Source organism: Ascaphus truei, chromosome 4 (genome assembly GCF_040206685.1).
Source record: "Ascaphus truei isolate aAscTru1 chromosome 4, aAscTru1.hap1, whole genome shotgun sequence".
NCBI lineage: Eukaryota > Metazoa > Chordata > Amphibia > Anura > Ascaphidae > Ascaphus > Ascaphus truei.
This window is the reverse complement of record NC_134486.1, coordinates 341,089,539-341,102,800: the sequence shown is the minus strand read 5'-3', so window position 1 is coordinate 341,102,800 and position 13,262 is coordinate 341,089,539. Positions and strand designations below refer to the sequence as shown.

General features: G+C 38.5%; 1 protein-coding gene across 2 annotated transcripts in view; it reads left to right on the top strand.

The window, feature by feature from the left end:
- Positions 1 to 6,646: 6,646 nt before the first annotated feature.
- FAM83B (family with sequence similarity 83 member B) overlaps positions 6,647 to 13,262 on the top strand; it is a 65,195-nt gene continuing 58,579 nt past the window's right edge. The window contains exons 1-2 of one of the 2 annotated variants that reach the window (XM_075598160.1): positions 6,647 to 6,790; positions 10,703 to 11,180. In XM_075598160.1, the coding sequence (XP_075454275.1) occupies positions 10,737 to 11,180 (444 nt within the window). In that variant the 5' untranslated portion in view covers positions 6,647 to 6,790; positions 10,703 to 10,736. The remainder of the gene's footprint in view (positions 6,791 to 10,702; positions 11,181 to 13,262) is intronic. The other variant, XM_075598161.1, reaches the window with a different exon arrangement.

Here is a 13,262-nt window from a genome sequence, read left to right as displayed (position 1 = left end):
AGTCTGCAGTTCCAGACGCGACCCCTCCTCTCTCTCCAGAGGTCTGGAGTACCTTGCTTAGACAAAACTTGCTTAGCATCTTAGAGAACTTTGAGAGAACTAAAAATCTGATAGGCATTGTGGTTTATAATACTTCTTGAGTTTCATTCATAGAAACCTACAGTCCTATCAAAAGCGTTACACATTTCTAAGTAGCCAATCAGAGCAGGGCTCACATGGCTGATGATGTCAGAGGCAGGGGGCGTGTTGAGCCAGCTTGAAAAAACTGTGTGGGTGGAAAATATGAATCAGCCACTGGGAAACGTGCCCACAAGCAGCATCTCCCCCCCCCCCCCTCAGCTATCCCATTGCTTGCTCTGCTAAGTGTGCAGTCACACTGGGTGCCCCGTGTTCTCTGGAACTGACACCTAGCTTTTCCTGCTCACCAAATGGTTCTTCCCCCTCTGGACATCCTCACTTCTTTGAACTACGGATTCTTATGCAGACTAGCTGCACTGTAAACATATGCCAAAGCTGACTGCATGAAGCCTTATAGGAAATGCAGAAGTAAAGTAAACTTATTAGAGAATATACTTTGGGGAACCTTATTTTTATAAGTGACATAACTGGGGAATATTTTGTCTCGAAATCCAACTCTGGAGGACACTGGGAAGCCCAGTTGTAATTCACCCCACAAACCCACAAATAGTGCCTGCACGCTGGGGAGAATCAGGGAACCATGTGGATCCCCCGAGCCCCTGCAAACAAAAGGAATACATTTTCATCCGAATATCCCACCTAAGCAGATCCTTGTTTTCAACTGAAACCACCATTTTGTGGTGGCAAGTGAGTCCCATTTTTGGCCGGACTCCTTCTGGCCTCGCTGTAGATTTTCCTTGCAGGGAAGAATGTCCCCAGGCAAGCAACCCCCCCGACCCCCACCTTTTTAGCACACTGCACATGCTGGCAGTCCCTGTATACTGTGGTTCCCTGTGCTCGAAGCTGCTACTATCATGATGATAGCTTCCTCAACTTGAGGCGCTGGCAACCCTGCTCCAAGGTCCCCCTCCCTCGGTGGCTTCCAATCCATGCTTTACCACCACCCCACTGAACCCTGCCACTATAGTCCTTTCTGGGGTTCTTGAGCTCCAGGCAATCAAGACACCCTTTCCAGATGCCCTATATGACAGTCCGCATGGTGACTAAGAAGAATTACATGTAGCACATTGCTCCAACACAGGATACCCATTGGGGCGGCGCAGGCTGCAGATCCCTGGTGGGAAAGTTGGGCCCCTGGTATGACAGGCAGGAGTCCCCTAGAGCTACACCTGGCTTCCCCCATCCATGCTTTGTTATTTATTTTTAAAATGTTTTACCAGGAAGAATACATTGAGAGTTACCTCTCGTTTTCAAGTATGTCCTGGGCACAGAGATAAGATGACAAATAATACATGGTTACAAATACAGTGACATAAGTGAAAAGGGTATACATTATATACAAGACACAGCATGCACAGTCAGAGATAATATATATTATAGATGTATGTAGCAGTTACAGACCAGGTTAAAATGTGAGACAGCTTTGGTTTTGAAAGAACTTAGACTGGTGGAGGCTGTGAGAGTCTCCAGTAGATTGTTCCAGTTTTGGGGTGCACGGTAAGAGAAGGAGGAGCGGTCGGATACTTTGCTGAACATTGGGACCATGAACAGTCTTTTGGAGTCAGATCTCAGATGATAAGTGCTGCATGTGGTAGCGATGAGGAGCTTGTTCAGAGAGGCGGGTAGCTTGAATTGAAAGTATTTGAAGGCAAGACAGGAAAGATGAACTTTGCACCTAGACTCAAGTGATGACCAATGTAGTTCCTTGAGCATTTTGCAGTGGTGTTTGTTGTAGTTGCATTGTAGAACAAAGCGGCATATTGAATTGTAGATGGTATCAAGTTTCCTAAGGTGGGTTTGGGGTTTCGTGCTATATACTATGTCCCCATAGTCGATAAATGGCATTAGCATCTGCTGTGCAATACACTTTCTGACCAGCAGACTTAGGGAGAATTTGTTCCTGTAAAGTACACCGAGTTTGGCATGTTTTTGTTGTAAGGGTATCAATGTGCGTCCCGAATGTTAAATGGGAGTCAAACCATATACCCAAGTATATGAAACTAGTAACAAGAGTTAGGGTAGTTTTAGCATTGGTTCTGATCTGGAGCTCAGTGTGATGGTGAGGGGGTACCCAGGCCAGTAAATAAATGTATTATGCCCGGCTGGGTGCCCCTGAGTCATATTGTAAATGTAAAGTGCCAGCTCTGCAGCCCACTGCACGCTGCAAGCCTGTAAATGCATTAGAATTGTCTGTGTGTGTCCTGCTAGGAATAAGGCGACCACATGCATTATATTAAGCTATAATGGATGAGTGTGGTCACGGTTATATATTAGTTCCGATTGTTGCAACCACAATTACCACATCGTTATACTAAGCTACATTGAATTAGTGCAGTCACAGTTATAGATTAGTTCCGAGTATTGCAACCACATCGTTATACTCAATTACATTGTATGAGTGCGGTCACAGTATTACAACAATGTTTCCCTGCCAAACCGCAAAGCGGAAAAAAGATTTTTAAAACGCCAGCCGCTTTTCCTCAAAGCGCAAACCCAGAGAACTAACTTAGGCTAGGAGAAAGCCAGCGCTATGAAATTTGGTGGAAATGCTGCTGGGGTTCCAAAAGTAAAGCAGTAATATGTGTTATTAACTTTTATGAAAAGTAGTAAATTAAAGTCCCCCACTTTTTATTTATTAAAATTATAAAGAGCAAGGGCATTTACATTCAGACAGGCAGGGCAGTGGATACATTGGGGATTCACAAGTACAGTATATGACCGGCTATTCCGGTGAGTGAATCATGCATAGCTTAAGTGCAGACTTCTAAGGCTGCATCCTCGCTAGCGCTGAGTGGGCTGAGGGGGCTGAGCGGGCGGCGTTTGCCACGTTAACTTACATATATATAAAAATGTAAGTTCCCGCTCACGCGGCACGCGCAGGTACACACGCTCACCCACGCTTGGCGCTTACCAAAACGAAACAATCTGACTTCCTCGCATGCTCAGCTGGGCCGCAATGCTGCCCCCCTTCCCCCACGCTCGCTTGCGTAAATCAGAGGGCACCCGACGCTCATGCTTGGAGTGCTCTCCAAGCATGAGCGCGCTCAGCGCCAGCAGGGACTCAGCTTAAAACACCACGCTGAGACGACTCCAGAGTGTCTAGGAAAGTCCGGACTTAAAAAGGTACCGACATTTGAAAGTGTGAAGTAAAGGTAAACAATGCTTTCCTGCCAGATAACCAGATGTCCAGGGACAGGCAGACAAAATGTCACCAGGGAGATAGGCTTGGCTAGGTATGGTAAGTGGCTCAGGTGGGAAGTTAACGCAACATACCTTGAAGCCCCTGCCCGACTCCCTGAAGTATGGGCAAACCTTGCCAATAGGTGGGATACGTGGTTCCCACGGAGTGATTGGCTGTACATTATACAGATGGGACTTTGGTGCTTTTAAAAGTCCTTGCAGCCAATCGGGAGTTAGATTCACAGAAGATTCATCAAAGATCCACCTAAGAGATACATCGTGTGGTACAACGTATTCCATTTTAACTAAGGATTGTACCCCGCTTCAAGAGTTTGTTAGAACTATATATTTCAGAACGAATCCTGCAAGGACAGAATGAAAAGTTTCCTTTTGGTGGAGAAACAGGGGTCGCATGCAGCGCCCCTAGCCAAGGACTGTCACACGGCTCTATTTGCGCACCAACCCTCACTTCTGGGAATTGGTGCCTAGAGATTTTGTTTTCGTGAAGTTCGTTCCATGGACATTTTATTTCGTTTTGACCAACCCCAGTAAATGTTTATTCGTGTTATTTTGTATATCAAGCTGTGTGTGTTTCTTGTGTAAATAAATTACGATTTATTTTATCTCACGTTTTGTTCAATCAAAGGATCCGGGTAATTTTTTGTATTAAAAGCACTGGTCTCCCTTGACACTCAGTCATTGGAAGCTTTAAAAATTTAGCCTTGGTCCCAAATACCATTGTTACAGTCTTCTCAGTGTTTAAAAACAGTTTGTTTTGGGAAATCCAATTTTCAAGTCTATAATAGTCAGATTGAAGTATATGTTCAAGCTCAGAGAGGCTGTGTGCATATTAAATTGTGTCATCTGCATAAACGTGTATTGAAGCACCCTTAAAAGCTGTAGGAAGATCATTGATGAACATGGAGAAGAGAAGGGGCCAAAGGACAGAGCATTGCGGGACACCGCTGGTGATATCCAAGGGGTTGGAGTTGGAGCCTGAGATGGACACATGTTGGGATCTACCTGATAGGTAGGAATGAAACCAGTTTAAAGCATGCTTCTCTATACAGAGCACTGGAGTTTGTTAAGCAAGATAACATGATCAACTGTATGAAAAGCCTTTGCAAAATCTAGGAATATTGCACCGGTGAGTTGTCCCCATTCCATCCACACTGGATTTAATTTCAAACTTTTAGTAGGGTACTTACCGTGGAGTGTTTAGGGCGAAAGCCAGCGTGGAATTGGCTAGGCAAATTTGACTTGGTATAGTAATCACTTAATTGGGAGTGAACACATTTTTCCATGACTTTGGATAGTATTGGGAGAAGAGACATTGGCCTGTAGTTGGGGACAGTGTTTTTGTTCCTACTTTGAAGATTGGGACAACTCTGGCAGTTTTCCAGGTCTTAGGGATATGGCCTGCAGCCAGGATATAGTTGACTATGGAAGCAATTGGTTTGGCAATAGCTGGGGCACCAAGCCTTAGGAACTTAGATTGCAGTAAGTCAGGTCCACATTGGCTGCTTAGTTTTAATTTGAAAAACACTTGTGTAACACTCTTCTTCGAACTCTGGGACAAATTGAAAATTGGGAGCTATGTTGGGAGAGGGTGTTAGGTACTGAGACTGAGGGTGTGTTTGCTTCCTACAGTTGCCTCTGCTGTGAAAACCTGTCCTGATGCTGATCTCAGCAGCGCCTCCATTTGTAGCACCTGTTCCCCCACCCTAAGTGAGATCATCTGGCTACCTGGTGTTAGAGTGTGGTGCATACCTGTTTGGCTTGAACAGCAGGCTCTGAGTGCTCCACAATGGTGTGGGGAGATATCAGAACAGGTTCTCAGGGTGGTTCCTCTCTGTAGACAGCGCCTCCAGCCAGCTAGGATCCTGCGATGACCAGGATGGTCCATGCTAACACTTCTTAGTTGATCCAGACAGTTAACCACACAGGCTTGGGTTTAACCGAGGTTTATTGCATTTCCAGCAGTCACTGCATGCTTGAAATGCCCCTGAAGAGCACCTCCAGGGCTATAGGTCCACGTGGCCCCTCCTAAGCACCTCCTGTATCCCCTGCTGGGATACAGGCTAGAGGTTTTCCACTCCACAGGGGGAGGGAAGAGATCCACTGACTTTTGGGAGAGTATCAGTATATACCCTGGTGGTTAGGCTTGTAACCCTGCCCCATAACAGGGCAGGTCAGATACTAACAGGCATCACATTAATGGCATGTGACCCTGCCAGTATCCTCCCCCAGGCTGATACTCTCAGGTTGTTGGTAGGCCCGCCCCTGGATACAGTAAGTATATCCAGGCTGCATTAGCAAACTAGGTTTTCATGAGGAATTAACCCTTCCAGTGCCTGTCCTTAGCAGGACTTATACTGTTAGGGCCCCCAAAAGAAGAAATAGCGGCTGGAGGCTATGCTATACTTGTTTCTTTTTTGAGTTTCTTCTGAGAGAGCAGACCCCCCACTCAGATAAACCTGCAAAGGGAAAGTTGAGTCTTTTGCATAAAATGGTTTACTTATTTTGCATAAGTAAATCATTTTATTTTGCATAGAAAAAATTATTGCATTCGAAAACTGGATGCAAATCTGTAACATGGCCTTAACATCTGCAGTAAATGTCAACCCTCTGCCACTGAAGAGATTAAAGGTCATATATCCCCAACCAATTTATTATTTTTCTATTTTAAGAGAAAAGTAATAATAGTCATAGTCAATAGATAATAGCACTCTTTCAATTTTGTATATATCTTCCGGAAAATGTTTGTAAACACATTTAACCAGTACCGAGCTAATCATTTTGTTCCTATTAAAACCAATAGAAATTATTGTTCACTGTCCTCAAAACATGGATTTTACAAACAAACTGTATGTCTGCCGAGTGTTACAGAATAGAAAACACATTGTATCATTACAAAGGAAGACAAGAAGAAAAGACACTTGTAAAAATTGTATAATCAAGTGATTTTTTTTTTCTTTTAAGAATGGAATCATAGTTTTCAAATTGATATAAATAGCTAATACAAGCATTTTTATGGCATTTTCTGTGAGAAAATGTATAATTTTCCAGATTCATATTTTTACATGACAGTCATGGCATTCAGTGCACTTTAGTAAAAAGTACAAGCTGGTACCAGGCCAGTCTCTCTAACACCCACCATACCTCCCTCCCCCACTATCACTCTTTTAAGCTTGTTATGCTCAGTGAAAACTGCAGTAATATCTCACCATTGTATTGTACTTTGCTACAGAAGGGCTGGGCTTTTCGTTTAAACAGGTTTTGCACGGCTCAAAGTGGTTTCATATGACAAGTCATTTGCATGTTACAACAGGTTAACACACCTGTCTGCCAAGGGCTCTCCTCACAATGACGTGCCAAACCTAAACTTATTTCTTTCATTTCACCTCCAAAGTTTTGACTCATTGGATTTCTTTTTGAATAGCACAAGCTTCTACCTAAGGTACACTGCATGGTAAGTAATGTAGCATGTTTTCTTACATAGAAATATATAGCTAGCATGAAACATGCAAATAACTTAAAGACGTATGTACAGTGTGTGTGTATATATATATATATATATATATATATATATATATATATATATATATATATATATATATATATATATATATATATATATATACATACATACATCTTTGTTAAGTTATGTGCGTGTTTTATGCTACTGTAGCTATATTTTGTCAGCTAAATATTTTTAAATAATGTTTTATGGGAACAATAAAGATTTGGGATGTGAAGAAAAAAGTTTCTCACCTTATAATTCATAACTATAAGTGACTTCTAACACCAGAAAGCAGGGAAATAAAACACACTTTGGAGCAGTGAATTGAGATGATCTTTCTGCTTAAGGTTTTAGCTCATATTATGTTGTACTGTATACTGTATCTTGTTTGTTGCGGAAACATTTATCTTTGATTTTATCAGCACATGTGTTTGTCTTTGAGCTCCTTTTGCTAACAAAAGGCCTTGAGTTGTGTAATGGTTTTCCTTTAACCCCTTCCCTGCCAAGGTGCATGCACCCCGAGGCTTGAAAATGGTTAAATAAAATGTATGTGTATGGTAGTACAAATCTCAATCCTCAGAAGGTCTAATTTAGCTGTTTTTATTATTTTTAGTAGTTTTTTTAAGCAGTGAAAAAGAATATCAACGACATTTTTATATTTTGCAATTCTATATTTTAGCAGCCACCATTATTATTTTGTTAAAGTTTACAATAAATGGACATTTTGCAAGAAGAAACTGTACAAATATAGTATACTGTACTGTATGTTTCAGTAGTGTTCTATTTACGTGCAGACACGGAGTACTGCTTTTGAAACAGCACTGTGTTATAGTCAGGTTTCAAAGTAAAAAGAAACAAAAAAAATTGTGTGACCATTAGATATTTAAAATCTGTATTATTATTAATAGATTACCAATGAATGACTGAGACTGTTTGCTAGTCCAATACATTTCAATCATAATATTATATGTATACAGAGAGGAGTGAGGGAGAAGTGTAAGTTATTTTAAACATTGCGACACAAATGTTAAGAAAATAATTTGTGGGTATGGGGAAGCAAACATCTTGCTTTGTCGTCCTCCCCCCGCCCCCCCAGATTAAATATTAGTTATTTTAAGTGTCTGGACATTGTTTTAAGATAAGCCATTGTAGTTTACAATCAGTATTTTTACTTGTATATCCCACCAGTAGTTTGTAGCTACAGAACAAATAAAAATGTATTCTGCAAAATTGCATTCTTCAAGGCACAGACAATAAATCTATAACTACATAACTATACATATTTTGTTCTTGTTACCGGTATATTAGAATTCAAAATATGTTTTAACTGCTTCAGCTTGTGAGTTATGTTATAATTTATTTTAGTTCTATGAACGAGCCATTTTCAATAATGAAACAAATGTTCCAAACATAAAGGCATATAGTAGGGTGAAGATAACGGAGTATAGTATATTAATGCTATTTTTGGACACACAAGTTGCTCTTAAAAATATTTTATTGAAGTCTGTGCTGTTCATTTTTTGTGTAGGGGAAGGGGATTTTCGTTTTTATATTAACTGAACTTGGGAGTCCATGGTATGCCTGGCTCCGGAGATGTGAGAGAATTATTCACCAGGCAAAAATACTTAATTGGGAGATGACTCTGCAGCCATATTTATCGTTTTTATGTATTTCACACACTACAAAAAATGACTAATATCTCGGAAAATGGGGGTTAACCGGGGGTCAGGGGACCGCAGATCAGAAGGTTCAGGTATTTAAGAAATACATAAGTGGAGACTGCTGCTTTAAGTAAAAATGCAAGCTGTAATCGCCAGAAATTAATGGCCTGCCATTTTTAGTTTTCATTCATATTGTATTTATGTATTTGGCATATTCTTCCTCAAGTTTGGGGTTGAAGGTTTTGACTTATTGCTAGACAAACCTTTTTAAGCATAATGTTTTTACTTCTAAAAACAAACAAAACACTACGTTTACAGGTAGACAATACACTAATCTCAAGGATCATGAGTAAGAGAAGTGCTTATGCCTTGTGCAAGCACTTGCCAAGGAGTGTAATTTTCTATGGTAATTGTGCCTGTTGGAGACACCTCCCTGTCTGGCTTTACTGACACTACCTTGCTTTAGAAATGTTTGTGTCTGTAAAAGGGGAAGTTCCTCTTACTTAGCATCTTATGTTTTTTCCACGTCATTACATTTTGATTTAAAAAAATATTGATGCAAGTAAAAATGGTGCTGATCTGGAGCAAAAGAATGCTCAAAATGTATTTACAGAAACAAAATCACAGTAAAAGCAACAGCTTTGTTTTCTTTGATACATCTGGTGCACTTTTGTGCAGCAGTTTTGCAGCAGTTTTGCACCACTTTAACCTTGGTACATATATCCTGTAAATGTTTCTCAAGGGCTTCTACAATGTAAACTATTGTCATTAGAATACTGCCTAAAGGTTCAGCTATACTCACCACTTAGAATTGTTGCTGTATTCTTTTTCAACTGTATATGACCCTTTGCCACTCTGCCCCTTATGTGCGTTGTTGGGGCTTTAAAAAGACAACATCCAAAAAAAAAAGCTAGAAAAAAATAAGGTTGTCAATTTGCTTTAAATTACATCCCAATGGGATCCCTTTCACGGTACATTATCTTTAACAAAAGCATTATATGGTTTGTTATTATTTTTCTTTTATGCAGTTAAGTTGTTTGGTTTTAATTTACAAAGCTAAGATAATACATAATCACAAAACAACTACTAAACATGTAAGTAAAGGCGGTTCAGTGATTAATGGGTTGACATGATTGTAACTCCAACATGCAGTATGATTGCAACCATATTCAGAAAATATATTTTTGTTCATTAAATATTTGCCCGTATGCTTTTTTTTAAATATACTTTGATCATTTATGAGTGAAAAAAGTGCTGTGATGACTTAAGATCATGCTTTGATGACAGTGTAGTTGCTGAAAGCTTCTGAGAGCGATGCATACAGGGTGGGGTTACCACCTTTAACTTGTCACCACATGTCATCTTTCTGTGCTCCTCCATTATTTTTCTGAACCATCCCTATTGTAACCTCGTGTTGCCTAACTATTATGCCCTATTCTGTGTACTGTCCCATAATACTTTGTTGTTTCCAAAATTATGGCTCATTATTTTCATTTACAATATCCCAATCCCATTTTGTCTATAACAAAAGTCATTGGCACTGACGTATTTCTTAAAATTCTAGTATTCTTCCATATAATAGTTTGTCTGTGAGTCTAAAATGGTTGTACCTATTGCTATCATCAAAATGTGGCTATATAACCATACCTACAGTGTTAACAGTTAGCAGTGCATAAAACTGTTCTACATCAAGTGTTACATTGTTGCTATATATCTGGAGTAAACTGTGTAATAAATAAATCACTACATTTCTATTCATATTTTTAATGTGGGATTTTAACAAGTGTGTGTATATATATATATATATATATATATATATATATATATATATATATATATATATATATATATATATATATATATATATATGTGTGGGTGTTTATAAATATATATATATATATATATATATATATATATATATATTTACTAAGCCAGTTAGTAGTACACAATAAAATTATAGTAAGTAAGCAGTGTATATGCTAAGTAAACATATATTGCATTTCAATGTTTTGGAACGGCACCTGCACATTTGTTTGCTATGGAAACAATTACATTGTTTGCTATCCAGAGACAGCATATTGTAACTGAGATAGAGACAGCTGTAATGTATTTCCTATGGTATAATTAAGAAACACAAATACATAAACGTTTTCTATTTAGATAAAATATTGACAAATATATGTCTATCACTTTTTTTTAGGTTCTCTGTTTGAGATTTCTAAACATCTTCAGTGATGGAGTCACTATCATTGCTTTCATCCTTGCATGATGAAGGCAAACCAGAAAACGGCATAGATCCCCACTACAAAGAATGGTACAGAGTGGCAATTGACGCACTGATAGAGGGAGGTATTGCTTCATATCAAGAATTTCTTGCCAAAGAAAGAGCTACAGAATTCCTTGCAGAAGATGAGCTGAATTATATTACAAATCACATCCATAAGCCATCAGAAAATACTGATAATTCACATGGTAATTCAAGTGATGATGCCTCGTCCTCTGGAACTTATTGGCCTATGGAATCCGATGTAGAGGCTCCAAACCTCGACCTTGGGTGGCCCTATGTAGCACCAGGACAAGCAGGAGCCACAGACATAAGTCTGTATTTTCATCCACCAAGGGGACATCCTCTCACCATAAAAGAAATGATTAGAAAGATGATCAAAGAAGCAAGACAGGTAGGATATAGTTCCACAAGGAAAATCAATGTAAATATGTGAGCAATGGCTCTAATATAAAAACTGAGTTGGCTAATTCATATGCAAGATAGTATAATAGTATTCATTTTGTGATGCTACAGATGAAGCTCGTGGGGAATACTATGATATCACAACCATTGAATGCTGCAGAAAGTCTAATATAATTTGGGCTAGATTAACTAAAGGTTGAGATTGTTGCACTAATACAGGGTGATAAATAAAATTGCAATTAAATATAGATAACGCTATTTTGTTAAATACAAATAATACACTGATATTTCTGATGGAAAATTAGGTGACCTAGGATTTGTGTTTTGTGTACCTTGAAAAACTAGCTACAGTGTAAATGGGACTAAAATGCATTTATTTTGAATATTAATGTACAATAACAGTGAGAAAATAAATTAATTGAATATTTGTAAAAAGGACTAATATTGAATGTAAATTTCAAAGAAGCCTGCCCAGAAACTCCAGAACTATGTTGGCTTTCATAACTAGGTATTTGACTAAGAGGTCAAGGGGGCAGAATGTGAATGATGAGGTATCATATAAGAACTTATAACCACTTCTAACTGACTATAGTAAAAATTAGAACCTCCACTCAAAAAGAAAAATCAATATGAATCAGATGGTTCTAGTTTTAATATAAGAATATTCTTCCTTTCCCTTTTTTTAATCTCAGAGTGAATGCACGTTTGAATTTGTTTTATTTGTCAGTGTTTTAGCTTTAAATGAACACATACATTCTGCATTAATGGCAAAATACAGTAGTTGCCAAATGAAACTTCGTTTCACTTGGTCACTGAATTGGTGGGGTACATAGATGGTAGTACTCATTTGTTTTGTAAAACTCCTTTTTGCTTCTGCTGGTCAATAAATAGTTTTGATGGTTTTTCAGGGATCTGAGAAATTCCATGGCACCAGATCCAGTAATTAAAAATAAAACAAATTATCAGTAGAAATGGGAACATGGGCCAAAATGTAATAAGCAAATTATTTGTGGTGTTTGACAATATGCAATCTGTGGACAAATATTCAAATTTGATGTGCATAATAAAAATAAACGAAGATGTTCTATAAAATTAGAGCAAATGTTTGCAATTCTGTAGCTGGCAACCATTTGCACATTCGCTTTGACCTGACATTAGATTAGTCCAGAAGTTCCAGACCCTGTAATATGGTTTCTTCTCCTCCTCTTCCTCAAACCCCATATTTCAGGTTCTGGACAAAATTTAATAATAGGTTAAATTGAATGTGCAAACCAAGCTGTGAATATTTGCACATGTGAATAAACACAGCATAGTCAATTGTCTGCAAATAATTTGCCAATCTTTAATTATCAGTAGGTTTATAAATATGTAACTTATTTGAATTCAGAGAAGGAAAGGAATGATAATTACCTTATTGTGTGCAATATGGGGAAAATTGTGTTATGCATAGTTAGGGATGCATTGTTTCGTTTACTTGAATGTGTGTTTTTCAACATATTAAAGCAGCAGTTCAAGCTGTGTTTTTAAAATGTTATTTTTTTCCCCTTTAATATGTGCACCAATACAATCCACACAATAAGTAATGAGCTAAATTGCCGATCGATCCATTCTCCTGTGATCGATCGGCGAAGATTCGGCTCTGGGTTCACTAAATACCTGTCAGTGCAGCAGAAGAGGACCAAAGATGCAAAGTTCTATGAGGAAGATCATGTGACCAGGCAGTCACTAGATACAAGTGGTAAACTGCTCGAGAGAGGGCAGGGCTCAAAAAAGGGGTGTACCAGAGCCTATTTCAGAAGAGGAAGGGGATGTGAATTTGTAAATGGTTGCTATAGAAACAAAAAAATGCTTGTTACATTATAATACATTAACATTTTCATTTACAGTTGTATTTTCTCATAACTGATTTATTTAAAAAAAAAAAAACACATGTAGGATATTGCTTCATCTGCAGCTTTAAATAATGGCACAAAACAGGAAAACCCTTTTTTTACAGTTAGTTTAGAAAGTCAAGGGCAACTAATAGCGCTGATACATTGTTTAGGATTGCAACACATATAATCTGAATAAA